Here is a 17114-nt window from a genome sequence, read left to right on the forward strand (position 1 = left end):
AAATACTCCCTCCTGCACACAAAGCCATTCAATATTTAGTGTATTTACATATACAATAATGGCTTTCCAGTGTCAATAAGTTATTTGACAAGGCCTAGGGCCTTTTGGTCAGGCTTCACTGATGCTGCAGGAAGTGTTAAGAAAAATATCTTTGCTTCAGAACTGTGCTGAGCAGTAGACTAACTTGAATGTGAATAATAGCTATCGATAAGAGTAGGCAATTATAATGAAGGGTAGATTACATAGGGGGTTTATTAGAACCAGGGTAATTTGATCAACTTTAATGTATGGTAAACGGCAATTAAAAAATAACCAAAGATTTACTGAGTAGTTGTGCGATTGTGTAGTTAAGAATGATAATCTTTGATTTAAGGCATGCAATTTTTTCGTAAGGTAGATTTCTAATACATGTTATTACTTGGCTGTTAAGACTGTAAATATATGGTTCGCTTTGGAAGGCATGACACACTGAATGTATGGGATTGAAAGTATGTTTTTTATTTTTTATTTCTTTCAATATAAATTTATGAAAAAAAGAACCATGCTGCTGCTCTTACACTTGAAGCAGAACAGATTTCTTTTGTGACATACCTGTATAGAATGTTGAATTGGTGTCTTCCCGAAAAAGATCTTTGGTCTGTGAATCAAACCGAAGCCATAATCCAATTGCGAGGACAGCTGTTCCTGCAAGCTGCAGAGAAGGGGAAAAAACAGAACAGGTGCTTCAATTGTACTTTCTGCATGCCTAATTTTTAGAGTTGCCAACCTCCAAGTACTAGCTGGAGATCTCCTTCTATTACAGCTGATCTCCAGCTGATCGAGATCAGTTCACCTGGAGTAAATGGCCGCTTTGGCAATTGAATTCTATGGCATTGAAGTCCCTCCCCAAACTCCGCCCTCCTCAGGCTCCACCCCAAAAACCTCCCGCCGGTGGCGAAGAGGGACCTGGCAACCCTACTAATTTTACATGTGACTTGTCTCAAGTCAATTTTGTTTAGCTTCCCCACCTCCAACTCAGATACTACTGAGTTTCAGTTTCATATTGACATGCACAGTGGTATTCAAACTGCCTTCCCCAGGAATCTTGGAATCAGAATGCCTCAGTGGAAAGATCAACAAAGGTACAAAAGCTTCTTTGTATGGCAGGGTTTTCCCCAGCAACACCTCAGAACTGTATGGAGAGGAAATGTTTTAGGATGCTGCCTGAGGAAACTGGGGACAAGCCACTATGCAAGGCACAGGGGTTACATAGGATATGTACAGGGATTCCTCAGCAGACAAGTCAATGTAGATAATGTTTTCAACCCATCTGCCTTCAAGAAACCCTATTAGGCTACAGTAGCATTGTAGACCTAAGTCTGACAATCCCAGGCAGCCCAAAGGCACTAGAGTGCCAGCAGAGGGGGAACACTTTTTCCGGTCAGCACCCATCCAAATTACAGTGGTCCTTCAGCATACCAACCCTTTACCCTTTAACCAGTAAAGACAGGCAATGGTGCAAAAGAAAACAATATTTTGAAGTAGAGAGATAAAGCCACAAGAATTACCCATGCTGGATCTGACCACTGAATCACCGCAGCCTTTCCTGCTCTGCCATACTCAGCATTTCATGAATACAGTACAATATCAATCCAGACCCACAGATTATTATTTTGATTGCATGCTAACTGTTTGAACGGTTCCTTGATCTCCAAACAGCCACGGAGAGAGCAAGCAGGAGACCCATCAGGAATCACGGAGGAAGAGAAACCCTGTTCCCCTCTTGCGCTTGAACGCTCCCTCCCCACACCCCTTGAGCACAGAACAAGCGGCACTTTCTTCCCTTGCCTACAAATCAAGATTAAGCTATGGCTTAACAATATTAGGTGTACCTTTGGATGTAGACATATAAACTCTATGATTAATACCGTACTGGTGCACTTATTTAAACACCAGTCACTTTCACTGTATAAGAGCTAGATTCATGTCCAGCAGCACTTTAGAGACCAATAAAATTTTGGGGGTACGAGCTTTTAAGAGTCAAAGTTCCCATTGTCAGCTGCAAGACCTTCCTGCTTGTATCTGATGAAGGAAGCTTTGACTCTCAAAAGCTCATCTCCTGAAGAACAACATGGCTACCCACTGAAAATAACTTTAATTGTATAAAGAGATTTTAATAAATATTGGTTGGTTCTTCATTGGGAGAAAACGCGTGGTCGCTATAGCCTCCTTTATTCCCTGTTTCAGCCAGGATTCAGCCAGGATCGATCGCATGCGTTTTTGCCGAACGTGCATTCCTCTGCTGGAGAGCTGCGGTAAGCTATTGCCAAAATATATTCCAACCACCACATTCAGCTACAGGTTTTCATGACAGTTGAGTAAGTGAAGTCGTAAGATACTAAGTTACATACGTGAATGCAAGCTGACTAAAGAAGGAAACATTTGCATAGCCACCAACCTGCCAGGCAGGTTTTGGGATATAAACAATGAAGCATTTTCCCAGATTGAAAATGCCTCTCTTGAGGGGTTCTCACAGATCACTCGTTGCTGTCACATTCTCTCGCAAGAAATCTGAAATGTTTCCAGCAGTACAAAGAGCAAAGCAAATGCCCAGAAGGGGAGCCTGTTTTGCAGGTTTCTCAGATTTCAGGTCTCAAACACATTCTGTGTGATTCTCAGCCTTAAACTGGGAGAGGCAAGAGAGTTTTGAGTTCACCCCCCACTACCCTCCAGTTTATTGGTGGAGGAAAGTGACGTCAAGTCACAGCTGACTTATGGCAACCATGTGGGGTTGTCAAGGCAAGAGACTTTCAGAGGTGGCTTGCCATTGCCTGTCTCTCTGCATGGGCTGAGAGAGTTCTGCGAGAACTGTGACTGGCCCAAGGTCACCCAGCAGGCTTCATGTGGAACAGCAGGGAACTGAACCCAGTTCTCCAGTTGTCAACCACTACACAACGCTGGCTCTCTCCAGTTTATTATTGGCCTGTAAAAGAGTTTTCCAGATCTGAAGAAATACAAAAACTCGACGTGTACTATATGGAAAAAAAACAAAACCTCAGGGTGTTCCTACAGAAATCGGAACTCCACCCTGGTTTCTGTCGGTTCCTACCTCTTTCCAGTCCCTACTTACTAATAAAATTTTAACTGCCTTATCAAGTTAAATGTGAAAATATTCTGGCACACCTTAATTTGTAGTACAATGTACATCAACATTCTTTAGTAGTTTAATGTTTTAAGAGAGCTACGGCGTTTTTTCAAAAGCAGTGACACTCTGGAAGTCCTCAAAAACTGTTAAGAAGTTGGGAAAACAGGATGTAGAGTGTGCTCTCTGTTCCCTGATCTTTCAGAGCATGAATTCCTCCTGCTGTTACTAACTGTGGTCAACCATTACATTTGCAGCAATGTTAACCACAGACAGAATTGCTGAGGTCAGTGAACCACATCTTCTCCCTTCTGTAAGCCTGGGGGGGGGGTGTCTCTCAAAATATGCCAAATTCTAGAGCAGAAGGAGTTGGTTTTTATATGACGACTTTCTCTACCACTTAAGGAAGAATCAAACCAGCTTACAATCTCCTTCCCCTCCCCACAACAGACACCCTGTGTGAGTTACGTGGGGCTGAGAGAGCTCTGAAAGAACTGGGACTAGCCCAAGGTCACCCAGCTGGCTTCATGTGTAGGAGTGGGGAAACAAATCAAGTTTACCAGATTAGCGACTGCCGCTTATGTGGAGGAGTGGGGAATCAAACCCGGTTCTCCAGATTAGAGTCCACCGCTCCAAACCACCGCTCTTAACCACTATACCACGCTGAACAGGCAAGAATCTCTCACGCTGCTTCTGCCCATTCCAGAGCTCATTATGCCATGAGATCTCTATGCTTCCAAACCCTTTTTTTGGCTGGAAGGGGATGAAGTGGGGGGGGGGAGGTTTAGTCACATGTCACACTAAGCTTTAGAGAAAGCAGAAGCAGTGCCAGAGATTCTCACTGCTTCCACTTGTGTTAAGGCTCAGTGTAAGACAACTCCCCTCCCACCAGTCCTCCTATCACCCATAGGGAACTTTGGATCAGTGGCAAGCAGAGCTTATGGATGGCTTCCAAACGAGAACTTCTGGGCCCCTGGAAATTACTCGAAGGAGTTTTCTGGCTGCTTTACTGTGAACCCATTTCTTCTGCAATAGTTTTTCCTGTGCAGACATTCGAGGAATGTTTTTTCTGCAAAACCGGGGTTCCTTCCAGGCTTGTAGACCCCTCCGTCTGCCCCAGCCCCATTGTGTGGATTTTGTGACCCACATTCTTACAACTTTATTCTCATTAATAGAGTCCACAAAATACAGCAGCTTGTTAGGCAAATCAAGAGCCTCAAAAATTCACACAATAGAGTCATTTTTATTATGATTTTAATGCCCACATATAATAGAATTATCAGAACCAGGTATTTTGGTCTACGCTTGTACGGCCCCAGCTCAGAATGAGATATAATGACAATAGTTAATCACCATCAAAACCAACAGACAGGACACAGTGGTAACAAATTCTACTCAGAGGCTGTCCAGAATAAACAGGCTTTCAAGTGACGCTGGAAGGCCTGTGGTGAGGGGCACACCTAGGGAAGGTAGTTCCACCTGGCGGGCTACCTGCCAAGAGAGCACAGTCAGAAGCATATAAGAGGAGGTGTTCCTTGAGGTACTTTGGACCCAAGCTTTAAAAAGATCAAAACCTTTACCTGGCACAGTGGTTAAGAGTGGTGGTTTGGAGCGGTGGACCTGGAGAACCAGGTTTGATTCCCCCACTCCTCCACATGAGTGGCTGAGGCTAATCTGGTGAAGTGGATTTGTTTCCCCACTCCTACACATGAAGCCAGCTGGGTGACCTTCGGCTAGTCACAGTTCTATTAAGGGCTCTCTCAGCCCCACCTACCTCACAGGGTGCCTGTTGTGGGGAGAGGAAGGGGAGGCGATTGTAAGCCGGTTTGAGTCTCCCTTAAGTAGTAGAGAAAGTTGGCATATAAAAACCAACTCTTCTTCTACTACTACTTACACAGCAGCTGCAACCCAGATATTCAACGACATTTACTCTTGGAACAGGCAGTTATGGGAAGAGAGGAATAGAAGATAAGCTTTGCACTGACATTTGGCAACAATACAATCAAGGGAAGAATCAGCTCGGCTATCTCCGGACACAAGACTCTGGGTTACAAATTTAGCGCTCCAAAGGAACCTCAGCAGCTCAGAAATGGCAGGCTGTCTCTATGCTATAGCACAGTTACCTGCCAGCCAGTATGGTACAGTAGTCAGCGTTGGACAAGGATCTGGGAGAACCAGGTTCAAATTCATGCTTTGCCATGATACTCATTAGGTCTTGGTCCACTTTAAAGGATTGTTGTGAGAACAAATCTGGGGAGGAGAGGACCACGTATGTCACCCTGAGCTGGAGAGCCAGCGTGGTGTAGTGGTTAAGAGTGGTGACTCTAATCTAAAGAACCGGGTTTGATTCCCCACTGCTCCACATGAGCGGCGGACGCCAATCTGGTGAACCAGGTTTGTTTCCCCCCACATGAAGCCTTCTGGGTGACTTTGGGCAAGTCACAGTTCTCTTAAGAGCTCTCTCAGCCTCACCTACCTCACAAGGAGTCTGTTGTGGGGAGAGGAAGGGAAGGAGATTGTAAACCGGCTTGACTCTCCTTAAAGGGAAGAGAAAACCAGGGTATAAAAAGCACCTCTTCTTCTTCTTCATGGAGGAAAAGGCAAGATAAAAATGGATTGAGAAAAGGTTGAGCATTATATGTTTCTGATCCCCAGTAAGAGATTTTACTTTAAGGGAATGGCAGCCTCAAAAAAGGCAACACTCATACACGGGTGCGAACAAGACAGCTCCAGTACCTTCCCCAAAGGCAGAACGTTTACAAGAGACAGGGATCCAGGGTGGGGCGGGGGACAACCAGAGAGTTGGAGCATTTGGCAAACTCCCAGAGACTCTGCTGATGAGGCGTTCCCATTCTTCCTTAAGCAAAAACTACCTTGCCAAAATGCAAGCATTCTGCTACTACCAGGCTTCCCATCTGCAGTAGAGGCAGAAACAGGGTATTGTTAAGGAGCCAGCATAAGTGCTCCTCAAAGTTTCGTAAGGAGAGATAATTTTGAGGGCAGAGTCAGGTAGGTGGTGAGGGAAGCAGACAGAGAAAAAAGGGAGACCAGTGGGGTGAGAAACAAGGGGAAATGTAGAGTGGAAGAAACCTCATAGCAGAAGTAAAGCTGCAGCTGAAAGAAGAAGTCGCTTGAAAGGGAAAGGGGGGCATCAGTATTTTTGAACAACGCAACAAAATTCCAGCCAAGTTCATCGCTGTGGCCAGTGTCGGGACTTTAAAAAAAGAAAATCACCAAGCGAGTCACCAAGACGAAACGTGATGCTCTTGGTTTAGTTTGTTACTGTTCTGAAAGCTGTTGTTTAATTTATTTCCTTCATTTAAAAAAACACGTAAACTATTGTTATCAGTGTTCTCTGTTTGTTACTCGCCACATACCATTACAAAATAAAATACAGATGTCGCTGCAACATTCAAGTTTATCTTGACAAATCAGCACTGAGGGGGGAAATTATATTGAGGAACCACCCTCTTTTGATAAAGGGATGTGGTGGTCCTGAGAATACTTTTTTAAGCTAAAGGAGGAAGCTACTAATTACGTCCATGGTGGGCTGAATTTCCATTTGGTTTCTTGGTTGAACCACCAGGAATCCTTTTTTGGAAGCTTTCTATGATGTATACGGATTAGATAAATGTGACTTTTCCCTTGGCTGAAAGGAATACACACAAAACACTGCTGTAAGTCAACTTTTCACAGATATTTACAACAAAATATTTCAAATTTCAGAAAGCACAGTCACCTGAAACAAAGACCCGGCTGCTGGGAAATAAAACTAGTGAACAAGTGATAAAAAGAACAATGTTTTACTACAAACAGTCTATTTGCCTGGCAAAGCTAAAGTTTGCCAGGGGATCATGGGTATCCACAAAGCAGCTCTTGGAAAAGGCTGTAGTTGAAATGGAGACTAAGAGAACTCCAGAGATTTGAGACTGAGTTTAAAGAATGCCCAGCCTTTTAAAAGCATGTGGTTTGGAATGCATGAAAGGATCTCCAGACTCCACAGAATTTTCATCTTTTAACTCTGTAAATTGTTTATGTATTAAGACATGGGGATTATGATATGCCAGGTTTTCCCCCCTGTGCAATTTTTGTTCAAGTTTATGTGATGGAAACAAGGTTGGCGTGTGTTTTAGTAACAAGATGTGGGGATCTGACTACGTCTCACGAAGGAGAAGGCGCTTTGTGATCAGGGAATACAAAATAGTCTCTTTCTAGGCCAGTCAAAAAAATGCAGACAAACCCAGCCACACAGAATTCTTGAGAATGTATCACAACTCAATTACTTGTTGGAAAGGCATCTTTCTTTTTAAGTGCAGATGAAATCACTGCCACTATCAAGCTGAACCAAAGACAGACCTGAGGCCAAATAAGGAGCCACTACAATGCGTAGGACCTGACCTGAATGGCCCAGGCTAGTCTGATCTCGTCAGATCTCAGAAGCTAAGCAGGGTCGGCCCTGGTTAGTATTTGGATGGGAGACCACCAAGGAATACCAGGGTTGCCATGCAGAGGAAGGCACTGGCAAACCACCTCTGTTAGTCTCTTGCCATGAAAACCACAAAAGGGGTCGCCATAAGTCGGCTGCGACTTGACGGCACTTTGCACACACACAATGCATAGGGTTGCCAGCTCTGGGTTGGGAAATTCCTGGAGATTTGGGGGGAGGAGCATTAGAAGGGTGGGGTTTGGGCAGGGGAGGGGTGGGATTTCAATGGGGGATAATGCCATAGAGTCCACCTTTCAAAGCAGCCTTTTTTTCCAGGTGAACTGATCTGTCGCCTGGAGATCAGCTGTAATAGTGGGAGATATCCAGCCACCGCCTGAAGATTGGCAACCCTAACAATGCAGAGACCACATTTTCCCATCGTTGAGGTTTTCGGAAATCAGAATCTAATGAAACGGCTCCAGGTGTAGGGACCTCTAAACAAGAGTGCATCGTGCGAATTATGAGAAGAAACCTTCGGCACATTCCACAAACAGAGCCAAAGGGATTTTCCTTAGCAACCACGCATGGGCCCTGTGAATGTTTTTCTAGCCTTGCAGAAAGATCAGCATCAACAGGGAATGATCAAAGCCTGTTTGCTTCCTCACCTGGGTGGGCCCCTTCTCCTCTCCTCCAAACAAAGACAACAGCAAATGTCTTACTAAAACTTTCCGTTGCATAGGAAAAAAAAAACTCACAGCTAATTCCCGTCTCCACATATAATTTTGCCTGACTAACCGAGCGTTGCCTGTCACATGGGAGGAGTGTGTTGAAACCCAGTACAACCTTCTCAGTAGTCTGGCCAGCACAGCTTCCGTGCACTTAAAGTTAAGGCATACAGCTTGATACAACTAAAGAGAATATGCTATTTATTAGGGACAATCAGGACTTTTAAAACAGCTGTTCCTGATAAACCGCAAATATCCATCCTGTCGTTTGGGGCAAATTATTTTAAAGACCTCATTGCAAGAATTGTCACCTTCAAGATTTCATATCCACTCTGGATGAATCATATGACTGTCGCTGCTGGAAATGTAAAGATAAAGATGGAACTTATTTCCATTTGGATTGGACTTGTAAAAAAGTAAAAAAAAATTGGGTACAGATTCATCAAGAAATGCAGAAGACTCTAAAAATCAAATTTCCAATGAATCCAGAAAGCATGTTATTGGGGATAGCACCGGAAAACCTGGAAAACAACCATAGAGAACCATTTGGCTATCTGACGACTGCGGCAAGAATAGTGTTGGCAACATCATGGAAACAAGAGACTATCCCAGATCTAGAAAAGTGGCAACAAAAAATGGAAGAATTTGCGGTGATGGACAGATTGACTAACATGCTGAAAGAAAGATTGAAGATTCACAGAAGAAGTGGGAATGTTATCTTTAATATGTTAACTGGAAAATGCAAACTAAAAGTTAATAGAGAAAGAAAAAATTAATTATAAGATAAATTAAAAGCAAAATAGAATATTTAAGTAGATATCATACTAACAGAGTAATGTTTAAGATATAAATCGATCCCTGAAGTAAGCTTAAATTGTATGGATGTGAGCATATGTATATGTTTGTTATCTTTTTGCTTGAAAATGTTAATAAAATCAGTAGGGCAGAGCTCCACATTATTATATATATGCCATCAAGTCACCGTTGACTTATGGCGACTACCTACGGTTTTCAAGCCAAGAGACCTTCAGAGGTGGTTTGCCATTGTCTGCCTCCATGTCACAACCCTGGTATTCCTTGGAGGTTTTCCATCCCAATACTTGTCAGGGATGAGGCTGAGAGTGTGTGACTGGCCCAAGGTCACCCAGCAAGTTTCCACGGCACAGTGGGGATTTGAACCTGGGTTGCCCAGATCCTGGTCCGACACCTTAACCACTACACCATGTGGCTCTCCCACATTTTATGCACGTCCAAGATTACTTTTGTGTCAGTTTTGCTTCAAAGAACACAGCTATGGGGGTTGTAACTAAGGCTGACAATTTTTTACCTCTTTCCCTTTGAACTGTTTTTCCATTAAGAACCCCCCTGCCAGTAGGAATGGCTGGAGAAACTAAAGGAATGTGGACAGTCGAGTAAACCAACCTTTATGTTACATACTAAATAGGCAAGTTTGATAAAAGGAATGTTATTCTGACTAGAATGGTGAACTGAACTTAATAATGTCTATATGATTTGTTTATAGACTTGAAAATGAATTTGTAAAGCTTTGCATCCTACTTTCTTTTAACTGAATAAAATTTTATATATTAAAGAAAAGACAACCCCCACCCCAAAGATAACAACTTAGTTGTTATCTAAGTATGTGCAGGAGGGAAATACAAAAAGCCACCAACATGGGTAAAAGCAACTGGGGTGTGTGTGTCTCTGTTTTTGCCAGGAAAAACAGCATAACAGAAAGTTCTGGTCTCCCACTTCAATAAGAACCCAGCACCTCCGTCCTGTTTATAAAAATGGTCAAGAAAGTAATCACAAAATGTCTCTAGGACACCTGCATGAACACTAAGGTACCATGCAGCACATAATCACTACATTTCAGAGCCAGCGTGGTGTAGTGGATAAGAGCGGTGGACGCTAATCTGGAGAACCGGGTTTGATTCCCCATTCCTCCACAAGAGCGGCGAAGGCTAATCTGATGGAACCAGGTTTGTTTCCCCACTCCTGCACATGAAGCCAGCGGGGTGAGCTTGGGCTAGTCACAGCTCTCTTAGAGCTCTCTCAGCCCCACCTACCTCACAGGGTGAGGTGTCTGTTGTGGGGAAGGGAAGGTGATTGTAAGCTTGTTTGATTTTTCCTTAAGGGGTAGAGAAAGTTGGCATATAAAAACCAACTCTTCTTCTTCATATCCTGTATCTAATAACAAATGCCAGAGGAAAATTGTCCTGAACGCACAGTCTCAGCAGTATACACTATTGCAGAGATTACAGAGATAATATTTGGGAGTGGGCCCTAATGGAAGAATGACCTGCAGCTCAAGCACTGAATCGTCCTTTGTATAAACATCCCTATTCTGGATGATGCCCACCTTCATCCAAAATGTGAGTTTGCAGTTTTCCATTTAGGATGCAATACTGTGCATGTTTTGCTTAGAAGTCTACCGAGTCCAATAAATATTCACAAATAGGACTACAGAAGATAGGGTTGTTAAAATAAAAATACAAGGCAGTTTACAACAAAATATACAACTACTGAAAATGCATTATAAACAAATGCAAATACAGGCATACAAAAAAAGGCTAGAAATAGAAAATATAAATCTTATTAAGTACCAGTAACAAATAATTAAAATCCATTATACAAAGAAACTAACGAATAGCGTCAATGCAGAGGCAGAGGACAACATAAAATATAGATACCAGCCTGCTGAAAATGCCTGGGCAAAAAAAGACAAATCTTAACTGCCACTGCACAGCCATCAGATTCAGAGCTGACAGAGGTCAGGAAAAGGGAGGGCATGCCATAATCAGGGTGCCACAGCAGAAAAGGCTCTGTTCCTAGCAATCATGCACCCTCCCATCTCAAAGAGGGGATTGTATGCCTATTCCAAATGCTGATGGAAACTAACCAGCACAACCAGGATCAGGCAGGCTTACACTGGAGCAAGGAATCATAGAGTTGGAAGGGACCACCAGGGTCATCTAGTCTAACCCCCTGCACAGTGGAGGAAATTCCAAACTACCTCCCCCCCACCAGTGACCCCTACTCCATGCCCAGAAGATGACCAAGGTGCCCTCCCTCTCATCATCTGCCTAAGGTCATAGAATCAGCATTGCTGACAGATGGCCATCTAACCTCTTAAAAACCTCCAGGGAAGGAGAGCTTACCACCTCCCGAGGAAGCCTGTTCCACTGAGGAACCGCTCTAACTGGTAGAAAATTCTTCCTAATGTCTAGATGGAAACTCTTTTGATTTAATTTCAACCCGTTGGTTCTGCTCCGACCTTCTGGAGCAACAGAAAACAACTCGGCACCATCCTCTATATGACAGCCCTTCAAGTGCTTGAAGATGGTTATCATATCACCTCTCAGTCTTCTCTTCAGGCTAAACATACCCAGCTCTTTTGAAAACCTTAAATGGACCGAGACCTGAAAATCACTATTTTTAAATGAGCCCAGAAACAAATGGCCAAGATCCCAACAGCTGACACTTGCAAGCAACCTTGCTAAGTAAAGCTTCTTGTCCGTTTTCCAAGCAGACCCATGTGGAAGACATATTTGTAGTAATCTAGCCTGGATAGCTGTAGCCAGATCATGCTTCTCCAGGAAGGGCCATACTTGGTGAATCAATGCTGACTGAAGCTACTTCACACTGCAGATGAAACCTAAATGTTCATCTGCAAAAACAGAATGCACAGCACCAAGCCGCATGTTTTATCTTGCAAACCTGTCCAGGACTGATTAAATCCCAACTCCCAAACAGAGCCTCAGCTTTATCTGGATTGAGCCTTAGTGCATACAGCCCTTCATTTAACAACCCAGTCAGAAAGAGAGAATCTTATAGCCGTTTCCATCCCACCCCGATAAATGTGCTGTTTATCACACAGTACAAAACAACTGGTGGGGTTTTTCACCTTTGCCAGTTTTTCACCTTTGCCAAACTTGTTTCCACAAGCAGCCTGAATACTGCATTTGCCACGGTTAACTGGTACGGCATTTACAAGGAAGTCTTGAACGGAAGCCAAAGAAACGTAGCCATTTTATGCCAGTAGCTATTCAGATGCCTGTTTGGTTGCCTATTTGTGTGCAAGAGGCAGAGAGAGAGAGATGAGCTTCATGACAAATCACCTACACGTACACGGCAACCACATTCTTAAGACAAGCTCCTTTTTGCCAAGATTTTAAGCGTCAGTAGCAAGCAACAGGTCCATGGATGTGAACACACAAAGCCTTTTGTAATTGCAGCAATCAACTGTGTGCGCGCTGGTTGTTACGCGCAAGAAGGAGGAGACATTGTGTAAAGACTAGCACGCTGGCAAAGATTTCAAAAGGACTGTGAGAACTTCAGCACTACTTACACAGAACCATTGATGTATCTAGCATTTCACTGACCAACAAAAGTAATGGAAGTCCCTGCCCTGAGGAGCTTATACGCACGATTCATTTTATTTTCTTCATTTATACCCTTGCCTTTCACCTTAATGGACATCCACAACATTGTTCTCCTCTCCTCTATTTCAGTGTTACAACAACCCTGTGAGGTAAGCTAGGTTTAGACAGTGTGACTGGCCCAAGGTCACCCAGTATGCTTCCATGGCAGAGTCGGGATTTGAATCTTAGTTTTCCAGATCTTAGCCTGACACTTCCCCCGCATGCTATTCTCCCCCTCCCTCCCAATTTTCCAGCTTTCCGGCCATCATCTCAAGTCCTGGCTTCCTGTTCTGATAAATTATGGCAGCTCAGTTAACTGCCTCCTCCACAGGAAGGGAGGGAGGTCTTAAAGTATGTGATGCACTCAGCAATCCCTAACTGAAGAAGCTTCTTCCAAATGACACCCACTCAGCCTTTGCAGACAAACTTTGGGTTTCCCTGAAAAGAAGACCCCCCCCCAATCATCACATGGAGGCATTTTTTTTCCAAACAGAGGAAGCAACACTGTAAATCCAGACAATGGAAAAGCCTTCAAAAAGCTCAAGTTTTTTTCGTTTTGACTTGCAAACTACAACCCCCACAATTTGAGAAACAAATGGGCATTGAATTTGGCTACAGCAACTGCCATTCCTTTTCCATTTGCGCTGACTCTTCTGCCCTTAGTTTTATTCCACTCTTTTACGCTCCTTGCCCACATGCAATCTTGAAGCCTTAGCAGACCCCAGACCTCACATCTGAGACTAGCTGTCTAGGACCCATTCTTTTTAACCATTCCTCCACCTTCATTCCAGGGTGGCCTTATGCAGCACAGGACTCCAGAACCGGTAACAGTAACATCAGAAGAGAGAATTTCGGTAGACACAGTGCCACTCCCTTTCAGGACATACCACAGCTGCTGCAATTCCCTCTTCTACATAACTAATAATATACAGGAGGCAAATAGTTTTAGATTATCAATCCTGTGTTTGCAGCCATAAGGGCTTCTTTTTAACATATGTACGAGCACTCTGTAATAAATATATTTCATTGTTCAATTGAATTTTATTTCACCCACTCTTTCGGGCACCCAACTTTGTTTTTAGGTTGGGTCATTTCCCCCTGAAGATGACTGGGGAAGGCACTGGCAAACCACCCCATAAACAAAGTCTGCCTAGCAAACGTCAGGATGTGACGTCACCCCATGGGTCAGGAATGACCCGGTGCTTGTACAGGGGCCCTTTACCTTTACCTTACATTCCCCCTTCCCCCTGTTTTTTTCCAGAGTGGAGTTTTGACCAGATCCTAGTATAATATCACAACACCACACTGAGTAAAGCCTATATCCTGCCTGTTTCTCCACTGTTATGCTGTCGCCCACTCCCCTGTCAGTAGATAGGGGCCAAAACCACATCAGACCGTGCTGGCGAGGATTCCACATACAATGCCACCCTGAGAGCACTGCAGCGCCTCAGGGCAAATTCATACGTTACAAAGGCCTCAGTTCTTGTGGTGGCCAATTCAGTCAGGAAGCACTGGGAGTCCATTCCCAGAAGGACACCATTCCCAGAAGTGTGTGGACCTCAGAACCGTAGGGAGAGGATTGCTTAAGCCTTCCCCACACTTGCTCTGTTCCCTGAAACGGCTATGCGTAGACGCTATTTGCATGCTGAGGAAACTTGTATGCACTAATGACTACACACAAGTTTCCCCAATGAGGCAAACAGTGGCCTCCTCGGGCAAAGTTCAAGTCAGGAGAATGGCGCATGGGGAGGGAGTTGCTTAAGTCTCTTCCCACCACATACTGCAGTCCCGATCTGAACTGGGCCTGTGTACGCCTGGGAACTGAGTTGCCAGCAAAGGATTCCAGGCCCACATCTGATCTAAAGGCCTTGGGGCAATCATGTGGACTCTGTGACATGTAAATCAACCTTCCGTTTCAGCTGCTCCAAATACAGGTTTGTCTCAAAGAGATGCCCTGACCTGGTTGGCCCAGGCTAGCCTGATCTCGTCAGATCTCAGAAGCTAAGCAGGGTTGGCCCTGGTTAGTATTTGGATGGGAGACCACCAAGGAATACCAGGGTTGCTGTGCACAGGAAGGCGCTGGCAAACCACCTCTGTTCGTCTCTTGCCATGAAAAACCCAAAAAGGGGTCGCCATAAGTTGGCTGCGACTTGACGGCACTTTACACACACATTCAAAGAGATAAATGAAGTCATTGGAGGTGAATCATGTGGGTGAAGCTCTCTGATTACTTGAAATATGCTAATTTAATATAATTCTTCCTCAAGCCACACATATTTGGTACTCTGAATTGTACTGCAAAACAAACACCTGTTTAACTCATGGAAGGGAGACTCCTGGAGGAAACCACCTTCCATCAAAGTGTTTGGGGGAATCCCACATGCATGATCCATATGCACGTTTTCTCAGAATGAACACCAGAGATTTACACAAGTTATAAGATCATCATAAATGCGATTTTCACACAGGAATCGCACGATGTGCTAAACTGGCTCAGTCAAGCAGCCCAAACTTTCAGGTAAAATCTACCACCCACCTTAGTGGTGCAGTGGTTAGTGGTTAAGAGCAGTGGTTTGGAGCAGTGGACTCTGATCCGGAGAACCAGGTTTGATTCCTCACTCCTCCACATGAGCGGGAGAGGCTAATCTGGTGAAATAGATTTGTTTCCCCACTCCTACACATAAAGCCAGCTGGGTGACCTTGGGCTAGTCACAGCTCCTACAGCTCTCTCAGCCCAACCTACCTCATAGGGTGTCTGTTGTGGTGAGAAGGGAAGGTGATTGTAAGCCGGTTTGATTCTCCCTTAAGTGGCAGAGAAAGTCAGCATATAAAAATCAACTCTTCCCTTTTTCTTCTTCTTACCAGCACTCCTCTCTGAATTCTTCTTTGTATGAAAAAAAAAGTTTTTTATTGCAAGAGTTCCCCATTACTGCTATTAGGCATACCAAGGGAGATCCTGAACAAGTGTCCTAGAAGTCCTCTTTGCTCTGTTAGCCAATGAAAAGGCTTTTACCATCTGGTATTTACAGAACATCCCTCTCTCAGGAGCAATATTCAGAAGTAATTCCTGCCAAGTTCAATGGGTTGGATTCCACCAGTTTTTCCACTCGACCCCGTTCTCTTCCTCATGGCAGGTCCTGTCCCACCTGGCTTCTGTTCACATGGGTCCCAAGATCCCTATCATGGGATTTCTTGGTGGTCCAGAGTGGCCCCTCCATCCTTTATTGCCAGTGGGAAAAGCTGGCAGGGTCCAACTCAATGTTACTTACCCCAAAGTGGGCAGGCACTGAATTACAACCGAACTGATCATGGGTTATTGTCAGAGCATGAGTTCGGACTTGTACTAAGCATTCCTGCAAAGTTAGTCCTGTTCCTGATTAGAAATTCAAGTGTTTATGTGCCAGAGCACATGGCCAAATCAAAAAAACAAGTTTCAAATTATTAAATATTTTTTAAAAATCCAGTCCCCAAGTTTAGATGATACATACAAGCTTCTAACTTTAAGAGTGGAAAGAATAAATTTAACTACAGTGAGTGTAACTCCCTTATCGCTTACAGCCAAGAGAAATAAAAGGTGAAAATCATGTGAGCAGACAGGAAACTCAGAAACAAGAGGTGTTATAAAACAAGCCTTTGAGTGGAATACAAACCACAACTAAAGAAAAAATGAGTTAATGATTTAATATCTGCTCTTCCCAGGGACAGGATCACTCGGCTAGAGGGACTCCAACACAACGGCCCACTGTTTCTGCCAAAGACTAAAAAGAAAAGTTGATGATATACTGGGACTGTAAGGAATTTCAGCAGTTAGTCATTTTTATTGCCAATTGGTATTTGGGGTAGGGTAATGTACACTCCCACATCCCAGAGTTGAACAAACCAGGCAAAGACTGAGCATTACATGTTCCCTTTTTTGGGTTCACCTCATGGAACCAACGAGTCCCGTGGCGCAGAGTGGTAAGCTGCAATACTGCAGTCCAAGCTCTGTTCACGACTTGATTTTGATCCCAACGGAAGTTGGTTTCAGGTAGCCGGCTCAAGGTTGACTCAGCCTTCCAACCTTCCGAGGTCAGTAAAATGAGCACCCAGCTTGCTGGGGGTAAAGGGAAGATGACTGGGGGAAGCACTGGCAAACCACCCCGCAAACAAAGTCTGCCTAGTAAACGTCGGGATGTGACGTCACCCCATGGGTCAGGAATGACCCGGTGCTTGCACAGGGGACCTTTACCGTTTACATGGAACCAGTCCAGATGACCAGGGAGCCTCCAGGAAAAGGTTTATTGTCCAGAAAGACCATCTCGTGAAAATGAGACATTCAAGTTCTTACGCCAAATGGTCATTTATATATCCTCTAGTGGGCTTTCATTTGATTAAGACTTTGCTCTGCACTGTAATCTGAAAAATAAATTCTGTTTTCA

General features: G+C 44.1%; 1 protein-coding gene across 1 annotated transcript in view; it reads right to left on the minus strand.

Annotated features, from left to right (window-relative positions):
• CD9 (CD9 molecule) overlaps positions 1 to 17114 on the minus strand; it is a 33206-nt gene that overhangs the window by 9846 nt on the left and 6246 nt on the right. Inside the window, exon 2 of the mRNA XM_056862265.1 lies at positions 592 to 691. Coding sequence (XP_056718243.1) covers positions 592 to 691 — 100 coding nt within the window. The remainder of the gene's footprint in view (positions 1 to 591; positions 692 to 17114) is intronic.

The sequence above is a fragment of the Euleptes europaea genome, chromosome 17 (assembly GCF_029931775.1).
Source record: "Euleptes europaea isolate rEulEur1 chromosome 17, rEulEur1.hap1, whole genome shotgun sequence".
NCBI classification, from domain to species: Eukaryota; Metazoa; Chordata; class Lepidosauria; order Squamata; family Sphaerodactylidae; genus Euleptes; species Euleptes europaea.